Source organism: Drosophila subpulchrella, chromosome X (genome assembly GCF_014743375.2).
Source record: "Drosophila subpulchrella strain 33 F10 #4 breed RU33 chromosome X, RU_Dsub_v1.1 Primary Assembly, whole genome shotgun sequence".
Lineage (NCBI taxonomy): Eukaryota > Metazoa > Arthropoda > Insecta > Diptera > Drosophilidae > Drosophila > Drosophila subpulchrella.
In genome coordinates, this window is record NC_050613.1 from 3754612 (window position 1) to 3781430 (window position 26819).

General features: G+C 46.3%; 6 protein-coding genes across 9 annotated transcripts; 3 read left to right on the forward strand and 3 right to left on the reverse strand.

Moving 5' to 3' along the window:
• Positions 1 to 330: 330 nt before the first annotated feature.
• Positions 331 to 3007, forward strand: LOC119556261. The gene is made up of 2 exons (XM_037868307.1): positions 331 to 417; positions 991 to 3007. The coding sequence occupies exon 2, from the start codon at positions 1375 to 1377 to the stop codon at positions 2830 to 2832; it is 1458 nt and encodes a 485-aa protein (XP_037724235.1). The 5' UTR covers positions 331 to 417; positions 991 to 1374; the 3' UTR covers positions 2833 to 3007.
• Positions 3008 to 3168: 161 nt separating this feature from the next.
• LOC119556262 lies at positions 3169 to 4780 on the reverse strand. Its single transcript, XM_037868308.1, has 3 exons — positions 4587 to 4780; positions 4104 to 4535; positions 3169 to 4044 (listed from the first exon to the last, which is right to left on the reverse strand). The coding sequence occupies exons 1-2, from the start codon at positions 4737 to 4739 to the stop codon at positions 4134 to 4136; spliced, it is 555 nt and encodes a 184-aa protein (XP_037724236.1). The 5' UTR covers positions 4740 to 4780; the 3' UTR covers positions 3169 to 4044; positions 4104 to 4133.
• A 218-nt stretch (positions 4781 to 4998) lies between these two features.
• LOC119556260 (U4/U6.U5 tri-snRNP-associated protein 2) lies at positions 4999 to 6883 on the reverse strand. 2 transcript variants are annotated; one of them, XM_037868304.1, is made up of 4 exons: positions 6753 to 6883; positions 6640 to 6693; positions 5424 to 6576; positions 4999 to 5366 (listed from the first exon to the last, which is right to left on the reverse strand). In XM_037868304.1, exons 1-4 carry the CDS (start codon positions 6772 to 6774, stop codon positions 5111 to 5113), a joined length of 1485 nt encoding a protein of 494 aa, XP_037724232.1. In that variant the 5' UTR covers positions 6775 to 6883; the 3' UTR covers positions 4999 to 5110. The 2 variants fall into 2 exon arrangements, with proteins under 2 accessions (XP_037724232.1, XP_037724234.1); XM_037868306.1 differs by having other exon boundaries at positions 6640 to 6690; positions 6753 to 6847.
• A 2185-nt stretch (positions 6884 to 9068) lies between these two features.
• Positions 9069 to 10749, forward strand: LOC119557832 (L-xylulose reductase). The gene is made up of 2 exons (XM_037870794.1): positions 9069 to 9463; positions 10278 to 10749. Exons 1-2 carry the CDS (start codon positions 9156 to 9158, stop codon positions 10696 to 10698), a joined length of 729 nt encoding a protein of 242 aa, XP_037726722.1. The 5' UTR covers positions 9069 to 9155; the 3' UTR covers positions 10699 to 10749.
• A 311-nt stretch (positions 10750 to 11060) lies between these two features.
• LOC119557830 (platelet binding protein GspB) lies at positions 11061 to 24362 on the reverse strand. 2 transcript variants are annotated; one of them, XM_037870790.1, is made up of 7 exons: positions 23977 to 24362; positions 23256 to 23310; positions 22536 to 23141; positions 21223 to 22474; positions 12259 to 17406; positions 11607 to 11828; positions 11061 to 11545 (listed from the first exon to the last, which is right to left on the reverse strand). In XM_037870790.1, the coding sequence occupies exons 2-7, from the start codon at positions 23259 to 23261 to the stop codon at positions 11355 to 11357; spliced, it is 7425 nt and encodes a 2474-aa protein (XP_037726718.1). In that variant the 5' UTR covers positions 23262 to 23310; positions 23977 to 24362; the 3' UTR covers positions 11061 to 11354. The 2 variants fall into 2 exon arrangements, with proteins under 2 accessions (XP_037726718.1, XP_037726717.1); XM_037870789.1 differs by lacking the exon at positions 23256 to 23310.
• On the forward strand, positions 18969 to 21171 carry LOC119557831 (sulfite oxidase, mitochondrial). 2 transcript variants are annotated; one of them, XM_037870792.1, is made up of 3 exons: positions 18969 to 19040; positions 19095 to 20179; positions 20240 to 21171. In XM_037870792.1, the coding sequence occupies exons 2-3, from the start codon at positions 19285 to 19287 to the stop codon at positions 21052 to 21054; spliced, it is 1710 nt and encodes a 569-aa protein (XP_037726720.1). In that variant the 5' UTR covers positions 18969 to 19040; positions 19095 to 19284; the 3' UTR covers positions 21055 to 21171. The 2 variants fall into 2 exon arrangements, with proteins under 2 accessions (XP_037726720.1, XP_037726719.1); XM_037870791.1 differs by having other exon boundaries at positions 19012 to 20179.
• Positions 24363 to 26819: the final 2457 nt, after the last annotated feature.

A 26819-nucleotide genomic window follows, 5' to 3' on the forward strand; every position in this document is an offset into this window, starting at 1 on the left:
GATACACCGATCGAAAGGAATTATTATTCTCCTCAAATTGTGATACTACATAAGTCTTTTCAGAAGTCGGTTGATTTGGGAGAAATTAAAGTAAAAGTAACAGAAAGAAAATTTGGAAAATTAGAGCTGGCTTTGATTGTCGTGTCATATTTTTTAATACAGGTTTGTCTCGCTTTAAGCAGTTTGAAGCCTATTACTTAGATCGGCTAAGAGTATCACTAGACGAAAAATTGTTTTTTTTGTAGTGTGACCGAAGTTTTCAAAATTTACCCGCAATCCATGTAGCATGGTCTTACTGTTAAGCAGCTGGGTATGTTTTGTTTACAAGTGAAAAAATGGAACAATTTGCAAAATACAAATCTATTGGTGCACAAAAAACATAAACAAATGAAATGTTCAAAGGATGTTTTAATTGATGTTAGTTAGTAGTTTAAAACTTCCTTCTCGTGTCGCTGATGCTTTGCCATCATCTCCGCGCCACATGCAGTCCAGTTCCGATTCGCAATATGCCAACATGGGCCTTGAGGGAGTGGGAGATGATGGGAACGGCGTTATTCCGCTGGTGCTGCAGGAAGTCGCCCAGCATCCTGGCAATGGTCGGTAATGGCTCCTCCAGCTGTCCCTTAGCGGGCTGCCTCTTTTCTCCTTACCATAGAAGCCGACGTGTCCTCCAGCTCCGCATTAGCTGCCATGTAGCTGGTGGAGGTGGAGTCCGGCGATTGCCCAATGGAGAGCTCGTCGGAGATTGTATTACTGGTGTTTCTACTAAAAAGATACTTATGTTAGTACATCCTAACTAAATTATTTTGGCCAAAACGTACTTTCTTTGCGAGGACACGTCCGGCAAGAAGTCGATGAAGGGATCGAAGTCCCACTTGTCATGATCCTTCCCATCGGCGACACGAGAAGGAAGCTTTAAACTATTAATAAACATTAATAAAAACATCCTTTGAACATTCCATGTATATTTATATTTTTGTGCACCAGCAGATTCGTCTTTTTTAAATCGTCAACAAAACAAATCCAGCTGCTTGTCAGTAGGAAACTTCGGTCACACTTCAAGTGAAACTCTTAGCCGATCTGAGCACTAATGGAGATCAAAGCAATTCTTAGGTAATGGTAATTGAAAACACAATTTAACTTTTTTTTGAGATATGCTGTGTGTGCCACGGCTAAGCGAAGACACCGTCCTGGCTTGACCGTTATCGGAATACTATATTATCGACTTTCTGAAAGCACCGATGACATCGACGTGAGCATCTATGCTTCCCTACTCCCATCTCTAGTCGCTCAGTGTTGGCGCTTTGCAAGATTTACACAATTTGTTTCCTGGCCTTACTGATCTGCTAGAGATTTATTTTGGGCCAGGACAAGATGCCCATTAAGGCGCTGTGCATCGAGCTTCGACCCAACTTGCGCAGCGGAGTGGCCTTCCTGCAATTCGATCAACTGATCTCGCGGAGCCACGAGACGCGCGTCATCATTCGCGATTACAATGTTTACATCAGCGAGAAGACGGAGAAACGGGAGAATGAAAAGGACTCCAGCTCTGATAGCGACTGCGAGGACTCCGCATTGCTGCTTATACAGCACGACCAATTCGGCATGAACATAAACTGCTTGTCCACTTTCCTGGTCAGTGGCAGCCACATAAGTTTTCGCTTTAACTACAACCATATTGATTTGGTCGCCGTGGATGGTGGCGCCGTGGAGGTGCCGCTGGCCCCGCTGCTCCTCTCCTGCCAGGAGAACGAGGCCATTACCATCAACTGTCGTGACTGCCGGGCGGAACTAGTGCCGGGCAAGGGCCATCGCAGGTTGCGAGAGTTTCCCAGCTGCGTGGTGGATCCCAGTGAGTTCTTCTGCCACAACCATGGGACAGAAGGCAAGTCCCAAGCAATAAGTTTGGTGCCCGCCGAAGCAGATCTCTTCTATGGCCTCAACTATGTGGTCATAAGCTTCAGCGAGGAAAATCCAAACATCCTCAATCGCGAGGATCACTTGTACTGCAAGCGTTGTATGCGCTTCTTGGGCCAGACCATGTTCAATGGAGCCGCCGCTCGTCTCTGGGCGGATGCAGTGTGTTGGCTGCCGGCAGGAGCACCAGCTGCTGCTCCAGAGCGCCACTTATTCCAGAGCTCCACGCTGACGCAGCTGGTCAAGCGCTTACTGCATTCGCTGTGGCCACAGCCGCTGCCCCAGCTCTGTTTGAGCACCAGTCGCGCGGTGCTGGTCACCTCGCTGCCCAGCCGAAAGCGACAATACATGTTCCTGCACGTCGTGGAGTCGCAGCTTCGGGTTCTGCGTCGCATCCGCCCAGAATCGAACCGTCTGCGCTGCTACCGCGCCTGCAAGCTGTACTACGGCGTTTTCGGGGGCGATCCGCCGCTGCTGGAGAAGTGGCAGACCCAGCAGTCGCTGCCCCAGATGGATATCTCGCCGGACATGTTTCTGGCACTTCAGCAGCGACTCGACTTCAACGGCAATTTGATTCCACATGCCTGGCGCATCAACTGCGCGGAGGAGCAGCTTCGGCTTTCGTACTTCTTCTATGAGAATGAGGAGCAGCCCGACGGCGTGGCCGCCACCATGAATGTCTTTCTCGAACAGTTAAGCCAGCTGGACAACAAGCAACAGGAGGATCAGTACGAGACGGATGCGGGACATGCCAGCGAGAGCGACGACGAGTACTCGGATACGGACACCGCTTCGGAGGAGGCGGCTGTCCACTCGCTTGGAAAGCGGACGCTCCTGAAACGCTGCCCCACGCCGCCGCGCCCTTGCGACAACATGTCCACCTCGTCATCGTCCGCCTCATGGGAGGATAAGTAGTGTCCCATCCCTTCTCATAATTCCCAGCTTAGCTCGTAAGTCAACCAATCCCTCATTTATTGCTTTCGCTGTTGGATGTACATAAGCGACAGGAACAACCTTACCTAACTTGGAACAAACTTGGTCATCAAGGTTATTCCATTCCATCCAACTTTTGAGGCACAATATGAGTTCAATTTATCCAAAATCCTCTGCTAATGTGTAAACCAAGTTTCCGATCCTTTGCTGTAGTTGTTTGTTGTGCATAGGCGGTAGAATCAATGGTTAACCTGTCTCTAGCAATATTAAGTAATCGGTGAAGGTTGACCCATAAATCCATTTCTTTTAAGTCGGGCATTTTTGTTTTGGGGAGAAACATTTTATTTAATTACTTGACTCGATCGTTTCATACATTTTTGATATAGTTTAACAAATGTTTTGCAACAAGTATTAGCTTGAAAAACAACTTTAAAGTGGTGGACTATGCTTTATAAAGTTGGCACAAAGACAACGATTCTCATGACTGCAAGGCTGAGAAGTAAAAGGCCCGTCTTACAGCTGCGAAACGCCCTGCATGAAAAACTTGTTATTGCCTTTGCTTACACTTTGACTTTCCGAGTAATTTACATTTAAAAAATTCGTAAAGAAAAGAATGCAAGAAGAGTAAAATATTCAATGGGAAATGGAAATATACAATTTTTAAATTTTCAAAGAACTGAAAAATAGGTTTTCCAAAATGTGACTTAGCAAATGAAAACAAATACTACAAAAAAGTGTGAAGAATATATTTGATGTTTTGTATAATTCGAAAAAAGTTTTGACTATGATTAAACTACGCAAATATTTTAAGAACGCTATTATTGTCAAACATTTGTAATTCAGTTTTTAACTACATAGGACAACGAATAGTCGAAAATAGTCTGTGTTTTTGAAGCTCTGATGTAAACTATAAAATATCTAATTATATATGTATAAAGTCAACGGAATGAAAGCAAGGAAGAACAGTACGCGTCGGGACTGTAAGACAGTACTTCAAACCGTCACGACACGCACTGTCTGCACACTCGATAAATGTGATTGAAGACGCTTTGGGTAATCTCAACTTGTGTTTAGTTTTAAGCGAAACTCATGTGTTCATCCAAACAAAGAAGAGGACAGAAGGCTGGCCAGAATCAGGCGACGAAGATCACCTGAAGAGTGAGGGTAAATAAAGTTGGAATCATATATTCATTTCTTGAAGAAAACGATTGTTTTGGTTTCATCTCGGGCTTAGAAATGCAATAGATCGTCACCTGAAACCTGCTCCTCCTGAATGGGGCACTTCACTTGGCTAGGCGGCGCATCTGCTGCGTCTGCTCACTCATGGCTATCTCGGCATTGTCAGCCTGGTTGATCAATGCATCCAACTTGTCCAGCTGCGAGTCCATACGCTTCTGCTTGGCCGCCTTGGCGGCGCTTACCTCGGCGGCCGTGGGCGGTGGCTTGGCAAGCGGCTGATCTTGGACAGGGGGACGCTCTTCCTGGCTGGACATCGCTCCCGATCCCCCCATGCCCGCTGAAAGATCCACCGAGCCCGAGCCGGCTCTAGAAAATATGTTGGTTAAACTGCCACAGGCCGTTTGCTTAAAGCGATTAAGCTTCTGCTGCGTGCTGGACAGGATGCTATTAAGCTCGCCCAGCTTGCCACCAACATTGCCCAGGCCTTCGCCTTGTTGCTCCAGTAGCTGAAGAGTGAGATTCAGTGGAGATTCGCATGGCTAAATGGCCGTACATACCACCGCCTCGGCGGCCTCTTGTTCGGCCAACTCGTGCTCCAATCTCGCCTGGCGCTTCCGCTCGAATTCCTCGGGATCCGGTGGCTGGATACCTAGCAGTTCCGCCCGCTGGCACTCCTGCTCGTAGCTGTTGTTCTCAGGCTGCTCTGACATGCTTCCGACCACTCTGTCACCCAACGACTGACGATGCCATCGATTTTTTGTTGGTCGTGGCCCAAATCGGCCCACTTGGTCATGGAGTGGGCACAACGCATGCGCATGTATGGCTATTATGGGGCACAGCTGACGCTGGGGCTTGCAGATTAAACTTATCCAAGTCTTAAGCTTAAATAAATATTTGATAGGCAATACCTCTGACTTTAAATTAATTTACCAGTACTTGAATTAATCCACTAAAACAAATACACATCTCTCCTTTTTAGGGGCATCTCATAGTCGCTTAACTCGACTAAAGCATATATTACTTTTGGATCATTCAGTTTGTTGATTGAAATACAGCTAGAAGTAACTACCACTCAGGGGGATCACGAGGAGTCTGCACAGCGCTCGTAGATTTGAATGTAGGACTCGGTGAGCGTGATCATCTGGGGCAGGATCTCGGTGACATGCAGATCCTGCATCTCGTACCACTGGCCGTTGGCCTTGTGCAAAATGTGGGCGCGATAGGTGCCCTTCTTGGGATCACCGTCGTGCACAATATTGGCCACCAGATTGTACTTCGTGTCCTTAACATCCTTGTCGCGCTGTCGCATGCCCAGAATGTCGCCAAAGTCTACGTTCCTAAAAATAACGAGAGGTGTAATGCATGACGATGGTACTTGGCTCTGAAACACTCACTTGATCGGGAAATTCACTATGGTGGGGTTCTTCTCCAGGAAGAACGTGTTCTTCGTGAAGCGCTTGATATACAAAATAATGAATTGTGGCAGGCGGGTGATCTCGAATCGCTTCATAAAGTTGTCCTTGTAGGTCTTGTACTCCTTCTCGGCGCTGCCATTAAACTTGCCCAATAGCTGGTAGAGATTCACCTGCGGTATGATATTCTCGCGGAATTCGTCGGTGAACAACGGCGGCGGCGGCAGATCGCAAGTGAGGTAGATGAAATTGGTGTGCTCCACCTGGTCTTTGTACTCCTCGGTAGCCAGCAGTTGCGCCTTCGCCGTATCGTCTAGCTCTACTGGCGGTATTTTGCGCGTATAGATCTGCATCTCTCCCAGAAAGATCTTGTAGAGTATGGAGGAATTGGGCTGTTTGTTGCCTTTGAGTGCGCGGTGCAGGGTATTCAGGAACCAGGACAGGAAGTCGATGGGATCGCCCTGCTCGGTGATCTGAAACCGTTTGCTGGACCACAGCACTACGGCTTGAAGCATCTCGTGTGGCGACACATGTGCCTTAAAGTTGCGCGGATTCCACATCTTGCGCATTAGCTCCCCGAATCGCTGGACTAGCGTGAACATGGAATCCCCAGGTGGCCGCTTGACATGCGCATAGCTCTGCTCCCGCAGAAAGTAATCCCTGAGTGGACCAACGTGGGAGAGGGCATGTAGCACCACGTTGCAGTAGTCGTTGGCCTTGATGTTGTTCAGACCTACAACTCCGGGTAGGTATAGAACTCCGTCAACGGTTCGTGAATGCTTCGGCTGAAGTTGATCCAGTTTACTGATCTCTTGGCGAGTGAACGTTGGATTCAGCACATACTTGATGTCGTCCAGCGAGGAGTCGATAATCTCGTAGTTGTCCGGCAGGCAGTAGAATCGCAGCGTGTGCAGGTTGAGAAACACATGATGTGCCTCTCCCACGGAGTGCGTGTAGGCGTGGGTATTGGTACCACGCCCCTGAAAGTACTTCCCGCACACCAGACACGCATAAACATTGATCCTTGTCAGCGAGATGGAGCACAGCTTCTCGAAATCGAAGTCCAGCAAGTTGCGGTTGATAGTGTCCAAATAGGGGCACACCCTGTACTTCGGATTGAACACGGATGGCGTTTCTATCGATGGGGAACCGTTAGAACCATATTCACATTTTAATAAGCATTTGTCCCCATTCTTACCATCCTCCTCCACGGGGTTTGCCGGCTTCTTCTCCAGCTTCATGCGCTTGGCTGCTAAAATGTCATTTCAGACCTAAAGTTAATCTGTGTACATGTGATAAGTCATGACCTACCTGGGACTTGCGTTTGCGCCATTTATTTTTGCCAAAATACTCAGTAATTCATTTAATTCAAAGGTAAAATTACATTTGTTTTGTGGACTGGTTGTTTGGCTGTGCGCAGTTATCGATAACTAGACAAGTCGATAGGTCGCTTCATTGCAGCGTTGCCAGATGAAAATTTCGCTATGCCATAAAGGATTTGAAAAAAAAATCTTTTCCACATCCTATAATAAAAAGTCAAATATCTGACCTTCTCTGTCTTATAACCATTTCAATATGATCGCAGAATACTGGCTGTGTTTGTCACGGCCGTGTTTGCCATCATTTTCAGATGAAAATATTTTTAAGATATTTTAAGTGCCAAAGTTAAATTTATATATAAAAATAAATAATAATAATATAAATAGTACAATATTGCTCACATTTTTTAAATTTGTTCAAGACAATACGTGATGTTTTGGCATCTACACGCAAAAAAATTTGGTTGGTAAAATTTAACAAAGCAGATAGTTTAGCAACTATTAAAAATTTTACTTTACTATTTAAAATTACTATTTATTACACGAAAGTATGCAACAATAACTTTACAAATTGTGTTTCTTATAATTCCCAACTAGGTCTAGCGTCTCGTACACCTAGAGTCCCAAGCCAAGCTCTAAAAGTTAAGACATTATTTAAAACATATGGGCCGTTCTTTTACAAACCGAACGGATTTGGCAAAAAAAAAATTTCACATTTTTGATTTGCCTGAAACTTTTTCTACGTATACTTTTCGGAAAATAAGTAAACACGTGTATCAGGATTTGGCCGAAAAAGTTACAATAAGTTAGTTACAATTTTTTATTCATGTATTCATTTCATGTATTTTGCATGACAATGCACTCATCTGTTGTTAGATCTTCCTTTTTTTTGGTCATAAACTCATCCCAAAAATTAGCTATAGCTAAGCACTATTCATTACAAGAAAAATCGACTTGTGTTAAAATAATTACATAATAAATGTAGTAAATATATTAAGAAAAAACCTATAAAAACAAATAAAATAAACTTAAATTAAAAATTTAGAATTGGTAAAATAAATACTTATTTGATCTTAATTTAATATAATTCCTTTTTATTTAAAAATTATCAATAGATTGTTAAATAACTCATAAGTACAAACGCCATAAGGTTCTAATGAGAGCGAGCGAGATGGCTGCTGAAAATATCAGAGGGCTTATTACATTAAATTCGATATCTTGAAAACAAAAAATGGCTCCAACCTATAAAAAAACCGATTGTAGGTGACAAATGGGGGCATATTTAAAAATTTAAAAAAAAATTTTTTGTGGGGGCAATAGTTAAACAATTTTTAAAAAATAAAATTTGTTTTTATTTTAAAGAAATTAAAAATTTTGTGTGTTTAAAAAAATGTACTTAAAAAGTAGAGGTTTCAGAGGCTTTTTTGCAAAAAAAAAGAAATGAATCGGATAACTACAGATGGAGATATAGACTTGCAAACAGAGGGTACTTTTTGAAAACTAGCTTTTTTTACAAACTTTAAAAAATTGTAACTAAAAAAATAATTTTTTTTCGGCCAAATCCTGATTCACGTGCTTACTTATTTTCCGAAAAGTATACGTAAAAAAAGTTTCAGGCAAATCAAAAATGACAACTTAAAAAAGGTGTTCGGTTTGTAAAAGAACGGCCCATATATTCTCTAAAGTCTTCAGAATGTTTCCACACTAGCTGTAAGTTACTTTTATAAAGGGCAATTTAAAAATTCCCTTGTTTTATTTTGCCCATAAATTACTAGTGACGTACATGTCAATTATACCAATAGATTTTTTTGTGTGTAAACCTGTTTTAAACAATACCCAAGCTATTAAATATATACTATTTTTTGTTTCATGTTGTTTTTTTTTAGCTTATGTGTTCATTTTATTTTTTTAATAGGGTCTACGCATTAAAGTTTAGAAAATGCATTGGATTGCAAAAGCGTTCCCTTTTAATTCTCCAATCCAATCGTGATAAGGGGCGTTTCAAGATAAATTTTATGCGGAATATCATAAAAACAATCATGAAATCTTATCAATTGTTTTATCAGTGTAAAGTCCGTCATCTTAAGCTTATCGGTGGCTCTATTTATAGCCGGTTTTATATCAGTTCAGGGGACCTCTAAGCCGCGGACCACCCCACTGCCAACCCCTGGGGGAGATCTGTAGCAAATCTGCGATCAAGAAACGACCTTAAACGCCCTAGCCCAGAGAGCCAAAGCTTTCTGGTTTCGGATTCTCCGAAGAAAGCTCTGGCCGGCGATTAATGCCTCCGATAAGGTGTAAACACAATTTTCAGTTTAGTTCTGCCAGCTATCCTCTTACACTCGGGACGGAACTTTCCACGACGCAAAAATATTGACATAAAATAGCAATCAGCATGTGGGCAGATCTCGCGGGCAAGGTAATCTTGGTGACCGGGGCTGGAGCCGGAATTGGCCAGGCCTTGGTCAAACAGCTGGCCTCCGCAGGAGCCACCGTTGTCGCAGTGGCCAGGAAGGCGGAGCAGCTCGAGGAGCTGGTTGCCTTCGATCCGGTACACATCCAGCCCCTCCAGTTGGACCTCAGCGGGTGGCAGGTAGTGCGCGATGGCTTGGCGAATGTGCGTCTGCTGGACGGACTGGTCAACAACGCCGGTGTGGCAGTCATTAAGCCATTCGAGGAGCTCACGGAACAAGATTTCGATATGTAAGTGGGTTGCATCTCGAGATCCCCGCTCGGTCGACATAGAGGAAGCTAAAAGTAGATTTTCACTGTGACATTCCATAAGTTCTCTCAATTGGAAATCTGCTATTAACTTATGTACGTTGGTTAGGACTAGTCTGATCACTCTTCAGAGGTATTTCATTAAAGGTAGAAATATAAAATATAACTCTTATTTTTAAAACGATTATATTTTACTAGAATACTAAATGATCTGTTGAGAAGTAAAATATAGCATAAACAATCCAGAAAAAGAACAATTATCATTTTGAATTTATATTGATATATTTGTATATATACTGTATGCTTATAAAAACCGAAATTTTTGAGGTTTGATATATACGAATGTACAAAAATTGTAATTATATAAAGTAAGTCGTTCAAAACCCAACAGCTATGTTTTTTGTGGATCATTAATCGGATTTAGCTCTCCCTTAGCAAAGAAAAGTTCTTGAAAGATCATGATCACCCAATTAATGTATTATGATAACGAATATAAGGACCAGATAAAGAGAAAGGGTCACTGGAAACTTACTTTTTTTAACCTTTAAAAAAGAAACTCGCCGTATATTTACACTTTACCTAGCTTCCATTATAAATACTTTAGCAAACCTTTAAGTTCTCTTTTGAGATCATATGTAGAAGCTTGATAGAGGTACCTCGGGAACGGCACAACGAACTTTTCTTGGGGCAGAACCAAATATAGAAATGTTAGAAAATTCATACCCTGCTTGGAGTAGGTTTATGTTTTTCGTATTTATGTTTGTGTTTTAAGTTAATTAAGTTAATTATTTTTCAGCCACTTCGATGTGAACATTAAGGCTGTGTTCAATGTCACGCAGTCTCTGCTGCCCCGCCTTAAAGACGGAGCGTCCATCGTCAACGTGTCCTCGATAGCGTCGTCCCGATCCTTTGGCGGGCACACTGCCTACAGTGCCACGAAGGCGGCCCTAGACTCGCTTACAAAATCGCTTGCCTTGGAGTTGGGTCCGCGAAAGATCCGCGTCAACTCCGTCAATCCCACCGTGGTGCTGACCAAAATGGGCGCAGACAACTGGTCGGATCCCGCCAAGAGTGGACCGCTGTTGGCCCACATTCCGCTGAATCGGTTTTGCGAGGTCCAGGAGGTTGTGGACGCCACCGGCTATCTGCTGAGCAGCAAGTCCAGCTTCGTTAACGGCCACCACATCCTCCTCGAGGGAGGATACGCAGTTTCTTAAGATTCTTAGATTTCTGGAACTCGATGAAAATAAATACAACACATACTATAACTGTTCGAGATTCCTTTGCAGATGGTTGACTCAGACTAATGGGACCAAAACGTAACCTTTAACTTATTGAACCGGATTCCGGTTAGTTTTGTTTTAGAGTTGAGTTTGAGAATGAGATTTTCAATCTAAAAAATTTAAGTGGTCGTAAATTGTTATAAGATAAAATGAACATATACATTTGGTCAGATTGATTTGGCAATATAATGATTTTACAATTCCGAATCATTCTTTTTTTTTTAATGAGTCATCAAAAATTGTTGAGCTGATTTACAAGAGCAGTTCTACTGAAGATGGGTTCAAAGGGCTTTTCGAGTATACTTCTTCTAGATTGTATTTATCCAATGTTTTCCTAAAGTAGAATACAAAAATTCGGGGTTGTTATTTACTAGTACATACATCTTATGAAATGTATTTATACACACAAACTTTGCTTAAATCTAAAGATTTGCGCTTAAACCTAGAAACGGAAAAAATATAGATAGATAGATTTACAATTTCTACTCTTTATAATCATCCATTTTCAACGATATTCATTCGTTTTTCCAGGAGCTTTAGTCATTTGTATCCTCGATGTTCGATGGAGATGGATGTGGCTTCCATTCGAGCTAGGCACAGATCTTGCCCTGCTGCTGGCTCTGCAGTTGCTGCTGCTTCTTCTCGCGCTCCCTGCGACGCAGCTTCTTGCGTCGGCGATCGATGACCGTTAGTTCGCCCTTAATGGTGTTGTAGGCCTTGCGCAGATCCTGGATCTGTTTGCGCAGGATCGAGATGCACTCGTCCGAACTAAGCGCAGGATCTGGAGATGAAAGGGGGATGTTAGAAGCACATTAGGACGAAGAACTACGCGATGTACTCACCCAGCTCTACAAGGAAGTTGTATGGACATGGACGAACTCCCGGCGTATTGCCCGCTTGGATTCCCTGCTGCAGGGACGCCTGCTGCTGTTGCAGGAGTTGCTGTTGCTGCTGTGGCTGAGCGTTGCCCTGAGGAAGCATTTGCTGGCGGGCGCTCTGTCGTTGCTGCTGTTGTCCTGCGGTTGGCGCTATGTTATCCGAGTTGTCATCGGTATCGGATCCCGCTGAAAGAGTCAATGGGGCATTTGAACACCGATTAATTAGGTTTAGGCGTACAATATTCAGTTTATTCATTAATTAATATATTGTTAGCTTTTACTATTTTTATACCCGTTACATATAGAGTAAAAGGGTACACTAGATTCGTCGGAAAGTATGTAACAGGTAGTAGAAAGCATTTCGGACCCCATAAAGTGCATATATTCTTGATCAGGATCACTAGCCGAGTCGATCGCTGAGATCTCAGAAACTATAAGAGCTAGAATATTGGGAGTTGGCTTGCAGATTCTTAAGCTTCCTGCGCAGCGCAAGTTTGTTTCAGCAGGGTGCCACGCCCACTCTAACGCCCACAAACAACTATAACACTATAGCCCGTCTTATAAATACTTGCCAACGAATAAAATATACCCATACCCAGGCCGAGGTATTTCTTACCTGTGGTGGTGGTGGCTTTCTGGCTGCGCATCCCAGACACCTGGCGTCGCCTCTTGCCCAGGGATTGGAGTTGAGCCGCCACGGCAGCCGTCGTCTGGGCGCTCATCGGCAGCGGTTTTCGTGTTCGCTTGCGCTTGTTGAGTGTCTCTAAACCGCCTGAGTCCTCGTGTCCGTGCTCTGCACTCTTTTTGGTCTCCTCGCCGCTCTCATCCTGACTAGCCGAGTCCGGCGAACTGTTGGGTGCTGAGGGAATTACCTCTACCGTCTTTGCCAACTGTTGCTGCTGTCCGGCTTGTACTTGTTGCTGCAGCTGTTGCTGGATGGCACCAACAGCTCCGGCTGGCGGTGTATCGGGGGGAAGGGGCGTTATGCCCATAATAGCCAACGCCGAACCCACAGCGGCTGGTAGCTGCTCAGTGCCACCGTAATTGGGGGCCGGACTGCCCGGTATGGTTTCCTCGCAGAGCAAATTTATGGATTCGTTGTGGGGATCGCTGATCAGAGGCGAACTGGCAGCCGGTGCCACAACATTAAACAGTTCCTTACCCACCGCGTGCATTACAAAAGGTCGCGCCACCACTGTGGCACTGCTATTGGGGGCTTCAGCCATCTCCGCATCTAATATGTAGCTGGCGGGGATCTCCGGCGCAGCTTGAAGGACGCTAGCCGGTTGCTGATGCTGCTGGGGGAAATTCGAAATAACAGTGGGTGTTCCGCCGCCGGCTGCTGCTATTACGCTTCCGGCCGAAGGTAATCCTCCTGGCGTCACTGCTCCGCCCGCTGCTGTATAGGCCTTTAGCAGCAAGCCCCCTGTTTCTTTTGGAGCGCTGAGGAACGGGGATATTAGAACAGGAACTGGCGAGCTCGATGTGGAGCCTGGACTGTGGTGGATGGCGGAGGCCACCATGAGGGTCGGAGTGGCTACCACCACAGAGGCGGGGATCTCGGGCAGCACAATGGGAATGCCGAAAGAGGTTATGTTTTTTGCCTGACCCACCTCTTCCTGCTGTTGGAGCTTGGCTAGTGGCGGAGGCCGAGTCACCGCAGCAAGTTTCCCAGCAAAGGAGCTGGCCTCCGTAGGCTTCAGGGGAATGGGAGCCTGTATTCCGGGCAGGGCCTTGGCACTCACTTCCAATTTAACGGGAGCAGAAACCGGGGGCGTAGGCGTGCTGCTGCTGGTGCCCTCCGTTTCGACGGTAATCGCTGTCACCATAGTGGTCGTGGTATTCTGACCCTCGTCTTGCCCAGATCCCGGGCTCTTTTGCTCGCCAGTCGTTGTGGTGGTGGTGTGCTCTTCCGCAATTACATCCTCGATGACCAGACGCTGCTCGGAGTCGGTGCTGTCCATGGACTCGTCCGAGAAACCGGCTCCTGCGGTGGCCGTGGAGTTCGGCGTGTGGGCGGCAGGCGGGGTTCCTGCTGTAGAGCTGGCCAGGGACAGGGCTCCACCCACAGGCGTCTTCCGCTGTTGAATGGCACACTCCAGTTTCTGGATTGTCTCGCTCAACTCGCTGTTCTTCGCCGGAAGCGAGGATTCAAGAATGGACTTGGTTTCCGGACTGCTGGTCGCAGGTCCGGGTCTATAAAGTTCACCCAGTAGTGGACCCGTTTGTATTTTGAGTGGTTCGCTCAGCAACTTAAGAGTATCCAGCTTAATGGCACTGCTGCATAGTTCAAGTTTGGCTGGCGGGGGGTGCACCACTTCCTCACTCCCCGAAATCTTGGCAGCGGCAATGGGTTCTACTTGGGGCTTGCTCTTGTTGTTCTCTACCTCCTCCTTTTTCTGGCTGATAGCCTTCAGCACCTTGTCCGCTATGGAGCTGGGCTTCTGCTCATAGCTTCCGGCATCCAAATCAAAGGGTCCTGCTGCTCCGGCCAGCAAGATTTTTACGTTCTCCAGTTTCTCCAGCTTGTTATCCTTGGACTCACCAGAGCTGTAGCCACTGCCCTCGTTGGATGTGCTTAGCTCGAACACGTTTCTGGTTTCGATGAAGGGACTGCCGACGATATGAGGAGCAGGTGGCTTGTTGGCATTGGTGGCCTGTGGTGGAGTACTCAACTTGGGCGATGCAAGCACTGCATTAGCTCCTATGGGTGGTGTGCTAGGACAGCTCAAAACTGATGTGGGCGTTGGAGTTATTACTGGCGTGACTGGTGCTGGTATCGACCCACTTGATGGCATGGGCGGTGGCCCAGGTGTTGTCGGAGGCTGCAGCGCATCCGTTAGCGCTCGAGTGGTTTCCTGGACAGTCTGTGCCAATTCCTCATTTAGGGCGGTGATGTTAAGATTGAAACTGGGCGACTTCCTCAAGGCATCAAAGGGTGTGGCATGATGAGGATTAAGTTGGCTAGGTGTAGAAGAGGTAGACAGTAGGGCTTGGCCACTCGATGAGGTTGGCGTACTCAAAGAGGATCCTGACACCGTTAGGGCTGCTGTTCCTGACGGCGTGTGTATCTTCACTGGATTGCTAGCCGAAGGAGACACTTGTCCTACAGGCTGTAGCACTTTTAAAGTGGGTGGCGTTAGCTGCTGCGCCTTTTGTTCCACCGGTTGCTGGACTTGGTCTTTGTCTTGCTTGTACATTTTCGGTTTTTCCAGGCCCAATGCTGGCTCTTTCAGTGGCGAACCTCTCTTCTTTAGCTTGGGTGCTGTTAGTCCGGTTAATGCTGTCGTCATTGCATTGTAATTACGCTCGTGTCCAGCGGGAGGCAACTGGTGCTGCTCCAAGCTCTGCAGCATTGCGCTGGTTTTAAGTGCTTGCTTCCTGGCCGCCGAGCTGACCACCACTGCGGCTGAAGTGGAGGCACTTGGTGTTCCGCCAGATCCGGAGACTCCTGTTGTCGGCATCACTGACGTAATTACCGAGGCTCCTGCACCCACCACTGCTCCGACTCCCGTGGCTCCGGCAGCCACAGTTCCGCCCACAGAGGCCATCGGGGAGATGCGCTTCTCGAACTCGAAGGGCTCCGTGTCCTTGAACTCATACACATCCGAGGACAGTAATTTTCGTATGCTGAGTCCCAATCCTGCAGCAGTTCCTCCACTGCTGCTGTATTTTGACTCCTTGGCAGCACCTGATGAGCTGGGTGGCGCGGCCTGGCCTGATTGTGATGCCGTTGGTGTCGCCGTCGGCCCCGGTGTGGTACCACTACTAATCTCCAGCTTGCTCATATCCGGCAGGGAACGAGTGGCAGAACTGGAACTCGCCGCAGATCCGCTGGAACACAAGGAACTGGACGAAGAGGAGGACGACGATGGCGAACATGCTGCTGGCAGTTCCACTTTTAAGCTTGCCACTGGTTCAGCAAACTTCTTTAAGTCCTGACCTGAAAGAGAAGAACTAGAGGCAGTTGCAGCTGCTCCACCAGATTGTTTCTTGACCTGATCTAGCTTTTTGGGCACATGTTGTTCCGAGGACTTCTTGCCACCAATTGTTAAGTGCTTCTCTACAATCACCGATGTGTACTTGGCCGTTGAAGATCCCAGTACGGATGAGCTCGCAGCTTGGGGAGCTGATGCGTTCCCGAATCTAGCTGGTGCTATAAGAGCCGTAGGTTTGATGTCCGCACCCGATAAAAAGGGCTTGCTTTTGGTTTCCTCCTCCTTGGGCTCCATTTTAGGTTCGATTTTGAGGGGTTCTTCTTTGACAGCCACCTCTCTTTTGGACACTGGTTCGTGATGTGACTTTGAGGTAGTGGACATTGACTCTTTCTTGCCTGCTCCTGCTCCCTTTGGTTGTTTGCGGTAGTCGGAGGACTGCGAGTCCTCGTCCACATAGGACTCGGTTTCGGAGGAGAGCTCCGTTGAGCTGCTCTTGGCCGAGGACTCCTGCTTGGGCTCCTTCTTGATGTCTTGCAGGGCTGGTTCAGCAGAAGACTCTTGCTTTGCGATATCCTTTCGGTCTTCGTTGGTCGCAGGGTTCGTTAGCAATTTCGGCTGAAATCCCTTCAGCTCCGATCGAATCTCGCTGAGATCATAGTCGCGTCCCTTGGCGGAAGCGGCGCCACTGCTCATGGCACGATTGCCTCCAGCCCGGGATCCCCGCACAGAGGCAGCCTGTGGTTGCTGCTGCTTGGAGGGAGCGGCTCTTGCCGCCGCCGGCTCCTCTTCATCATCATCCTCTTCCGAGTCATCGCTGGGATGGGGAGCTGGGGCCGTGGAGGAAGCCCTGCTAGCCACCCTCCCTTTTCCGGGCTGCTGTGCCTTTCCCGTTTGGGGTTTCTCTTTGGCACTCTGTCTCTTTGGACGTCGCACTGGCTCATCGGAGTCCGAATCCGATTGGGAAGCCATCGAGGCATCTGAAACGCGACGTGGAGTGGTGGTACCAGGTACAACTCTAGTCGGGCGCTTCTTCATCTGTGGCTGCAGTTGCGTCTGGGAGGCAGCTGGCGACTTAGTGCGAGCGGAATGGGCCACCACCACTGACGAGGGTGTGGTGGAGCGCGGTGGCATGGAGTCGCTGCGTCCCCGTCCCCGCTTCGCTCCTCCCGTCGTCGGGGTCTTGACTGCAGTGGACAGCAGCGAAGGAGTGGAGCTGGCTCCTCCCAGAGATCCTGACTGCGATGGAACTCCAGGTCCAGAGGAATTTCCCGCTGATGGTGGCATTTTGGAGAGCCCATCCTTGCCGGTTTGCAGCTTATCGGCTACTCCCGGCGGCAGAGAGCCTTGCACCGAAAGAGAGCCACCTCCTCCTCCTCCACTGCCACTGTTCGCACTGCTGGTGCTTATGGTTCGAGTTTTTTGCTTGGACCCCTTGGTCAGGTTCTCGGCTATCCTTTCTCTCGGCACCCACTCATCGTAGCGATTGTTCCAGCCCGTGTAGTGGACTAGGTACATCGGCACTCCGCGTTGGACACTGATTTCGATAACCTTGGCCTCGTAAGTGCTGCCATGCGAGCTGGGCGACTTCTTCTCATGGTAGTTAACCTTCAGCTTGTCTCCGATCCCCACCACAAAGTCGCCGGTGTCAATCTTCTCCACGCTAATCTTCTCCTTCTTGCGCTTGCCGCTACCCGGTTGCTTTTCCTCCTTGTCCTTTTCCTTGTCCGCCTGCTTGCTCCGCTGGTGCTTCTCCTTCTTGGTGGACGCCGGTTGGGAGGTGGCAGATGGAGCGGGCGTGCCTGCGCCGGCAGGAGCCGGTGCAGCGACTGGAAAAGAAGAGAGAAATTTATTATTTATCATAAGCTTTGTATATTTTTGATTGACAATTTACATATATTTCAGTTCTTTGTATATTATATATTTTTGGTGAGTTATAGGCTTTTTATATAAAGGTAAATCTCTCGTAATTTAAATGCCAAAATGATCTAGGTAACATGACCTACCGATTGTGAAGCGGTGTATCTCTAAGACAATGAGGTTTAATTATTTATTATTCTGCATTGAACATATTTTTTTTGGTTTTTTGAAAGTTACTAGTTAATTGACTGAGAAACAATGTTATAGTCAGTTTTATAGCTGGGCTGAATTTAATTTATGAGTTTTAATAGCTATATGTATGTATACACTTATTTATTTATGGAACTTAAAATTTGAAATATACAACTCAACCCTCTTAAGTATTTTATCCTCGAACCAATCAATGGTAATTTATTTAATTGTGAGTATTAACATTTTTTAAACATCTTTGTTTAAACAGAAAAGAAAATCCCAAGGAAGTATGCCTTAAAAGACAATACATACATATCTAAACAACATGAAAGCATTATCGTGCGAATATTACTATATCCATATGTAGTAATAGATATTTTAAAATTGAAAAGTATGTATTTTATATAAGCTCCCCCAGTTAGAAAGATATCGCTTCCCTATCCAGTATCAGTTCCGTCTATCGAAGACCAAAGAAGTAAACGAATAACATACATGTGGGTGCAAAGTAAAAAGTATTATTTCTATAATATCTAGACAAATACCAAACATCTTTTCTTCTCTATAAACATTATATCTCGAATTAGAAAGAGAAAGAAGATAGTTTTTTCTCTTATCAAATATCGTATACACATCAATGAACAACAAAGCAACAAGTGCTTTGTTCGAACAGACTTGGGTATTTTAGCGAACCTGGTTCCCTTACTAACTTAAATTTTTAGTTAATTACTCTTCGCCCACTGCTTTTATTGATATCGATACTTGTATCGATACTTTCATGTTTTAATGCAGTGTCGAAGTACTTCGTGCGTGATAAATAAAAAAAAACACGAGATCAAGTCGTAGTTTATATACTCTTACTACTCTACTTTATATCTAGTTATACATATTTTAAAACCTTGTATAATTTTTTGTTTTCGAATCAGTATCTTAGTGTTTGTAACGTTTTTTCGAATGTATAAAATTTTGGATAAGATCAAGTCAAAATCTGAAGATTTTAAAATCTCTTAATTTCAAGCAATTTTGGCCACGTAAGATTTAAGTAAATATATAAAGAAGTGGTACAGAAAGAACCGAATTCCATTTACCCAACTTAATAGTACAGTTAGACGATTTTATCGCCTGGAAAATATTTTACGACTATAATTTTTTAGGTGTTTTTTAACATTTGTTAAAATGTTTACGAATAGTTGCTTCAAAATCGGCTTGGTTTGGTTTGAAAATTTCTTCTCTTGAATGTGTTAATTACAAGTGTTAAATCATACAAAAGTAATTTATTAACTACTAGATATGTGGACTCTCGCCAAAATGATGGTACCTCCCCGCAAGGGTATAAAAACCAACCGAACCAGGGTTGGCTAATGTGCATAATATCGTATGGAGTGTAGTGTGTTCCGTTGTCAACAAGCGTTTGGTAAACACCCGAATTAGCGCTATTCAAGATTGCTTATCAAATAAACCCTCACAGATTTGGGGGCAGAGGCTGCCGGGGCCAATGACGCCACTGGACAAATACGCGACATATCACCAGGAGGCCACATAAATCAATAATAAAACAGATTTACCCCAGCAGCAAGAAGCAGATCGGAGAAGCTTGAGATTGGATTGGACTTATTTCAAACACACAAAGTGTTTTCCCGGTTCTTGGTTACATAATCATGCGCTGGCTGAGGCGCAGCTGGGCGGGATTGCTCTACCAGAGACACCAGCAGCATCACCGGCGGTTCCTGTTGACCACCAATCGGGAGAGCGATGGAGAAAGGGAACAGCAGCAGCACTACAAGTGGAGTTCCCCGGGCAGTAGAGCAGAGCAAGTGCTCTATGCCGGCTTTTGGGCAGGTGGCTTGACCCTGGGCTTCTACTGGTTGACCAACAGGAACCACAATGTGCTGCTCGAGGAGCAGGTTTCAGACGAAGAAGAACAGGAGGCACTGGCTCGACTCTGGCACATGACCCTCAGAGAAGAGCTGCCCACCTACAAGAACGACGTAGTGGAGCAGCACAACTGTCCTGAGAAAGGTATTTGGGTGACCTACGGCCTGGGCGTTTATGATGTCACAGACTTTGTCGAGAATCATCCGGGTGGCGATAAAATCTTGATGGCTGCCGGCAGCGCCATAGATCCCTTTTGGGCCATCTACCAACAGCACAATACGCTGGAGGTCTTAGAGCTTCTAGAAGGCTTTCGCATTGGCAACCTGGAGGGTGAACTGGTGCCCAGTGTTGACGATGAGTTGGGCTCGCCCTGGTCGCAGGAACCGCAGCGCCATGCCCTGCTCAAGCCAGCCTCCAAGAGACCCTTCAACGCAGAACCACCCATTGGCCTGCTGGCCGAGCAGTTTTACACACCCAACGATCTATTCTATGTGCGCAACCACCTACCAGTGCCCGTAATCAGTCCGGAGGACTACGAGTTAGAGATCGAGGGTGGCGAAAAGAAAAAGACCTTGAGTTTGGAGGGGATCAAGGACCTTCCTAAGTATTCGGTGACTGCGGCCATTATGTGCGGTGGCAATCGACGCTCCGAGATGACAAAAGTCAAAGCGGTGAAGGGTGAGTGGTCTGGATAAAATTGTTAACTATTTACTTAAACTCTATTTATTCCTACCCCAGGTCTTTCATGGGGAGCCGGTGCAGTGGGTAATGCCAAATGGTCCGGAGCTCGACTGTGCGACGTTCTGAAGCAGCTGGGTGTGCAGCCGGACGAGACCAAGCACGTGATTTTCGAGGGTGCCGACCTGGATCCCACTTCCCACCCGTACGGAGCATCGATTCCACTGGCCAAGGCTCTGGATCCGCGGGGAGATGTCATCCTGGCCTACGAGATGAACGATGAACCACTGAGCCGAGATCATGGCTACCCCATCCGAGTAATTGTTCCCGGCACAGTGGGCGCCCGCAATGTCAAGTGGCTGACGCGGATTGTGGTGGCAGATCGGGAATCGGACTCACACTGGCAGCAAAACGACTATAAGGGCTTCAGTCCCAGCACGGATTGGGACACGGTAGACTTTAGCAAGTCGGACGCCATCCAGGCCATGCCGGTGACCTCGGCCATCTGTACACCGCAGCCAGGATCCAGGGTCAAAATAGATGACGACGAGGGACATATCGCGGTGAGGGGATACGCGTGGAGCGGAGGCGGTAGGAAGATAGTGCGGGTGGACCTGAGCAACGATGAAGGTTTGAGCTGGCATGTGGCCGAACTGGAGCAGGAGGATATACCCGATGGCAGACACTACGGTTGGTCACTGTGGACCGCTCGTCTGCCCGTTTCTGAGGCCCAAAGGAAGGCTGGGGACGTTGAGATCTGGGCCAAGGCCGTTGACTCAGCTTACAATGTGCAGCCGGAAAAGTTCGAGCACATATGGAATCTGCGTGGCGTTTTGGCCAATGCCTACCACAAGGTCAAAGTGAAGATAGTCTAAGAGGAAGTTTTCTTAAAACTAATGAAATATGGGTAACATAAATGTTTCTGTTCAGAAACATAGGAACTGAAGATTGTCCACATAAAAAATAAAGAATTGAAGAATTCTTAAAACATATTTTGGATACAATTCCATTAAGCCTGGTCCATTTTCTTAGCCTTCACTTACCCGATGGTGAGGCATCACGGCTGCGCTGCAACTCCGCAGAATTGGCCTTGCTGGAGGCGGAGGCACTACTGCCCGAGCTAGTGTTGGTCTCCTTTTCCATGCTGTGTCTAGTGGAAGCGGCAGCCGCAGCCGCTGCCTTTATCTTGGCCAGCGGCAGATCTGATTCGGCGTCTTTGTTGCCAACAGCACTCGGAACGGCTGACGAACCTCCTGAAGTGGCAGATGATGCATTAGCTGGCGTGGAGGGTGCACCCGATGTGGCTGGTGTGACTGTGGATGACCCGGTGGCACCCGTTCCAGCGACTGAGGCAGCCGAAGAGTTTTGGGCTGCTGTGGATTTTTCCTCGTACTTTTCCACCAAGCTCTTGACCTTCCCCTGTTGACTGCTAGCTGCTGAGCCCTTCCTTTGTTTCTTTGGTGGCTCCACCACCACGCTAGACTCGCTGGTGTTGCCGGACTCCTCGGCTGCGGATTGCGATGCGGTGGATACGGCTCTGGCCGGTGTAGAAGATGCTGCCGCGGCTGCTGCACTGCTCGAAGTCGAAGCCACGACGTTTGTCTGATTGGGCTGAGCCAGTTTGCTGATGGTTTCCGTCTTTGTGGTCTCCATGGGCTTCGGGGACGCCACAGAGTTGGCCCTAACCAGGCTCCTGCCCTTGCTGCGGTTGGAGTTGCGCGAGGTCATCAGCATGGAGCAGCCCAGCTTGCGGTGGAAGTCGCCGTACGGCTGCAGGAACTTTTTGTATGCCTGCTTTACCAGATTCATCACACTCACTGTGCAGGGCGTAAAGCCCAGGCGCATGGCAATGAGCTTCCACTGATTTTGCGAGGTGACGCGGTTGTAGCCTCCTCGCTTTTGCACCGCCCGAAAGAGACGATACAGATCCACGTCCCGGCTTTGAATGGAGGGCACCTTGTTCAACGGTGTTCCCCTGTCATCCATGTACTTGTACAACTGGGCCACAAAGCGATCCTTCTCCTCGTGCGGCTCGTCGTCAGAGGAGTCCGAGTCAATCTCGCCCTCGTCATCGCTAGAGATGTTTGAAAGGCCGAACAACGAGTCCCTGTCCCAGTGGGCAGGAAGTATGCTGCTATCCAGGAACTCGAGGGCCGCCTGCACAGCAGGCACATCTTGTTTACTGGCCACTTCGCGGGTGAACTCGGTAGCCTCCTTTTTGGGTACCGTGTAGTAGCGGCCGTCCTTGAACGAGCGCACCAGGTACTCGTCCTTTACTCGAATGCGGACAGTGGCCTGGTAGGGATTCATATATAAACAATCCTTGGTGATAACTCTTAATACCGACTCGACTTACCTGTGCTGTGGGCGCCACCACCAAAGCGGGGAACCACTTCTCTTTGTCTTTCTTCTTGGACTCGGTCTCTACACACACCACCTTTCCGATGTTCTCCTCCTTTTCGTTGACGACCTCCTTGGCATCGCTTTCTTCGTCGTCTTCTGAGCTGTCTTCGTTCAGGTGGCCGCGCCGTCTACCCCTTCGTCCACCCACCACGGGATTGCCAAAGTGCTCTGGATGGGTCAGAGGCAGTTGATCCAGCGTCTCGCTCTCGTTAAAGTGCCGACCACTCTTTAGGCACAGAGCCGTTCGCCTCAGTGTGGTGATGTCTCCATCGTCGAAGACCACCGTGTACTGCGAGCAATCCTGGATCTTGGTGATGGTTGCCTCGACGATTTCCTTGCGATCCGGGTGACGCACCTCCACTACGGCGCTCACGCGCAGTTGTCCCGTCGGGGCCTTAATGGCATCATCGGAGACGATGCCAGAGCCCAGTCCCTGCTTGTAGGCCACCTTTACCTTGATGTTGCGCACCACCTTGCTGACCTTTGCCTCGCAGAAGGCGCCCTTGTACTTGGCACTCACCTCCGTGCCCACGGGCAGCGATGGCGGATCGTCCATTTGCTAAACGACAGAGGAAGGTAGAGATGTATGTTAATTATTCCAGTTTTAGAAGAGGAAGGCACATTTTTGTTAATGTGCTAGAAAGGATGGTAATTTATCCAGTTCATAAATTACCTTCATCTTGTTTCTCTGGTTTCGAAGATATGTTAGCGTAGTGATACGTGAATTGCTTTGGTACATTTTTAATTTTAAGAAAGGAGATGTAAGAAATTAGAAATGTAAAATTTCACAAATTCACAATTGTCAGATAATAGCAGAGGAATTTTAAGAATAGATCCAAAAAATCTGACATTTCTTGTAAGACTGCTTGGATTAGACCAAAGACATTATAAGAAAAGTATCCTAGATTAATAAAAATAAAATAGGCTTCTTGCTTTAAAAGATTGTGACAGAAATATCTACGCGCTAAACAAAAAACCCTATTTCTACAGATTTTTTGTAATTTAAAAAAGGTATATTTACACTTAAAGTTTTTGCTATATTCCTAGTCTCGTTATCTCACTCGTAAATAATAAAATTAAATCAATAATCCACAATAATATCCTATTTTAAATAATAAGTTGGAGGGATCCTATAGTTCGGTGATCATCGTATGGACTACAGTAAAATGAAGGGTTTCAAATAATATATGCAATTATGAACCCAATTTAGATGAGAGTTTCTACGGGAATCTTATACGTGTGTTACTTATAATTCAATGTTTTTCAATATTACTATTTTCTCTATCATAAATGAAAAAGTAGGCTAGAATCTCATATAATTATAACATAATTTGCTATATTTACCAATAATAAATGGAACAATTGACTGTTTTGTTTAGGTTTTGCCTTCTCACCTGCATCTTATTTTCAAAATATCGCTGTTGCAGGGCCAAATGGAAATGTCACTTTCACTTTCTCTTGGTTGACATCCTGTTTAGTTGACGACTAAATCCTTTTAGACCGGGTTTTTGTCCTTTTGTTTATCCACTAAACTGCAGCGATGCTGCTCTTCTTCTTCCTCCGCTTCTGTACCACCCACAAGGTGCAAGTTCCTTTTTCCACGCTGCCTCAGCGCAGGACGCACTACAGATGTTCCCGAAATCTGGTGTCCCCGGTCTCAGTTCCTCGTTGCGCAATGCATTGGCCAGCTGGGTGTCCTGGATATCGCTATATTTCCAATGTAACTCCTTTAGTTTACGTTTTTGGCGCATGAAATTTTCGCTAGAGACGGGTGACTGTCGATTACACTTATCGATGGGAGAGATGGAACAATAAGCCAAGATTTTAAGAAGTATATCGATACACAGGTGAAGTGAGAAAGGCGCCAATTGTAATTGTATTAAGCACTTTAAAGGAATACTCATAGATGGCGCTTTTTAAATTACTGAGCAAAATGCGTTAGATGGCGGCACTTACTTTTGAAATTGCGAAATATGCGTTAGGTGGCGCTACTGAAAAATACATGCATAACTTAGCCAGCTGTAGGAAATTGCGAGAGGTAAAGAAGAATAAGAATAAGAATATTTTCAAAATGTCGCTTATGTTAAATAAGATTCCTGTTAATTTTTTGTTTACATGATTAAATGACGAAATGTTAAATAGGTTTCTTGTTCGTTTTTTGTTCACATGATTAACATGCAACTTTTTTATCAAAAACGATTTTTTCAAAATATTCTTATTCGGCCAGATGCACCCATTTCGGCATTTAAGCCTAGTACTCACATCGACAAAAACCGCGAGCTAACCATAGGAGTGAGCAAGAGGCAAATACGCGGCTAACGCTTTTCGTCGGGTCTGTTTTTCAGCGCGGTACTCAGATGAGCTAAGAAAATACCAGAAAAAATACCAGATTTTCCAAGTGAATTTCGATAAACGCCGTTAGCCGCGGCCCAAAGAATACGAAATTTGATCTTTGGCGGTGTGGAAACTGAAAATTAAAAATGGAAGGAAAACCTTAAAATCGACTGCAGAAGGTCAGTGCAGATGAAATAGGACGTCTAATCCAAGCTGTTGCCCTTTATTGTGGGATTTCACCGACAGAAAGCAATACCACAATAGGGGCAAATACGCAGAATAGTTGAAGTGCTGGTGGAGATCCACTAGAGAATCCCAGTGCGAAGGAACATGCCGAGTGGGATTTCGCTCTCTACATGGACGTCCTCCCGGGCGTGACCTCGTAAATAAAGTAAGACCTGGCCAAAAGAATTTGGTTACGTTGTACTAATAAAAGTATCTTTTTAGCAGAATCATCAGTAATACGATATCCGACGAGCTCTTCATTAGGACTCCGGACACCACCACCACCAGCTACTTGGCCAGCTTAAGAGGAGCTTGAGGACCCGCTGGGTTCTATAGGATGGAAGGAAAATAGGGCGCCCGCTAAGGAACAGTTGGAGTTCCTGCAGCATCAGCGGATCAACCCGTTCCCAATCCGGCTCCCACTTCCTCAAGGTCCAATATGCCTTTTGGGACTCGGAGCTGGACTGCGGTGGGGCGGGAAAGATGGCGAAGCGTCCGTGGGTCGAGAAGAATGCTTTAAACTAATAATTTACATAAATAACAACATTCGTTGAACATTCCATTTATTTTTATTTTAATTTCTTTCTTTTACGTCAAAGCTTTTTTTTAACGCGGTACTCGGAGTGAATTTGGATAAGTGATACAAGAAACTTAAACTTTCGCTGTGTTCGGGGAGAAGCGGAGTGGAAACAAAAATATAAAGACGGAAGGAAAATTCCAAAAACCACACAAAATGTGCCTGCAGGAGCATAGAGTATAAATCTAAATAGGGCGCCATTATCTCTGCCGCTCTCTTTGAAGACCTTGCCAATGATGCCATCCAGGCGAAAACCGAAAATTTCACTACAGTTCGATTGGCATTCCCAAATGTGATCAAATACGTTTCGAGTATTAAGCCTAGTACTCACATCGACGAAAACCGCGAGGTAACCATAGATGTGAGTGAGAGGTAAATACGCGGCTAACGCCTTTCGTCGAGTCTGTTTTTCAGCGCGGTACTCGGATGAGCTAAGGATATACTAGAAAAAATACCAGATTTAGCGAGTGAATTTCTTTTTTTTCTTTGAAGCCTAGTACTCAGATCGGCTAAGAGTTTCACTAGTCGAAAAATCTTATTCTTTGTAGCGTGACCGAAGTATTCAAAGTTCACCCGCAATGCACGTAGCATGGTCTTACTGTCAAGCGGCTGGGTTTGTTGCCAAACGGAAAACAAATCAATTGGAGAAATTTAAAAAGGATGAGTCTGCTGGTAGACAAAGAAAGTAAAATAAAAATAAATGGAATGTTCAACGAATGTTTTTATTTATGTAAATTTTGTAGTTTAAAGCTTCCATAACGTCCCACGAATGCTTCGCAATCTTTCCCGCGCCACCGCAGTCCAGCTCCGAGTCCCAATGAGCATATTGGACCTTGAGGAAGTGTCAGCCGGATTGGGAACGGGGTTGATCTGCTGATGCTGCAGGAAGTCGCACAGCATCCTGGCCATGGCTTCTCCAACTGTTCATTAGCGGGCGCCCTATTTTCCTCCTCCCTATAGAAGCCACCGCGTCCTCCAGCTCCGTTTAAGCTGCCAAGTAGCTGGTGGTGGTGGTGTACGGAGTCCTAATGGAGAGGACTTCGGAGATCATATTACTGGTGGTTCTGCTAAAAAGATCCTTCTATTAGTACAAGGCAACCA

What these genes read in the sequence shown, in the direction of transcription:
- LOC119556260 (XM_037868304.1), bottom strand. Translation starts at nt 6,774, where the DNA reads ATGGCGCAAACGCAAGTCCCAG. An exon ending in GGCGCAAACGCAAGTCCCAG is followed by an intron (nt 6,694 to 6,752) that starts GTAGGTCATGAC and finishes ATGACATTTTAG; the next exon opens with CAGCCAAGCGCATGAAGCTG. An exon ending in ATAGTGAATTTCCCGATCAA is followed by an intron (nt 5,367 to 5,423) that starts GTGAGTGTTTCA and finishes CGTTATTTTTAG; the next exon opens with GAACGTAGACTTTGGCGACA.
- LOC119557832 (XM_037870794.1), top strand. Translation starts at nt 9,156, where the DNA reads ATGTGGGCAGATCTCGCGGGCAAGGTAATCTTGGTGACCGGGGCTGGA. An exon ending in ACGGAACAAGATTTCGATAT is followed by an intron (nt 9,464 to 10,277) that starts GTAAGTGGGTTG and finishes ATTATTTTTCAG; the next exon opens with CCACTTCGATGTGAACATTA.
- LOC119556261 (XM_037868307.1), top strand. Translation starts at nt 1,375, where the DNA reads ATGCCCATTAAGGCGCTGTGCATCGAGCTTCGACCCAACTTGCGCAGC.
- LOC119556262 (XM_037868308.1), bottom strand. Translation starts at nt 4,739, where the DNA reads ATGTCAGAGCAGCCTGAGAACAACAGCTACGAGCAGGAGTGCCAGCGG. An exon ending in AAGAGGCCGCCGAGGCGGTG is followed by an intron (nt 4,536 to 4,586) that starts GTATGTACGGCC and finishes CTCACTCTTCAG; the next exon opens with CTACTGGAGCAACAAGGCGA.
- LOC119557831 (XM_037870792.1), top strand. Translation starts at nt 19,285, where the DNA reads ATGCGCTGGCTGAGGCGCAGCTGGGCGGGATTGCTCTACCAGAGACAC. An exon ending in AAAAGTCAAAGCGGTGAAGG is followed by an intron (nt 20,180 to 20,239) that starts GTGAGTGGTCTG and finishes TTCCTACCCCAG; the next exon opens with GTCTTTCATGGGGAGCCGGT.
- LOC119557830 (XM_037870789.1), bottom strand. An exon ending in TGGTGGCGCCCACAGCACAG is followed by an intron (nt 22,475 to 22,535) that starts GTAAGTCGAGTC and finishes AATCCCTACCAG; the next exon opens with GCCACTGTCCGCATTCGAGT. An exon ending in CCGTGATGCCTCACCATCGG is followed by an intron (nt 17,407 to 21,222) that starts GTAAGTGAAGGC and finishes CTTCTTTTCCAG; the next exon opens with TCGCTGCACCGGCTCCTGCC.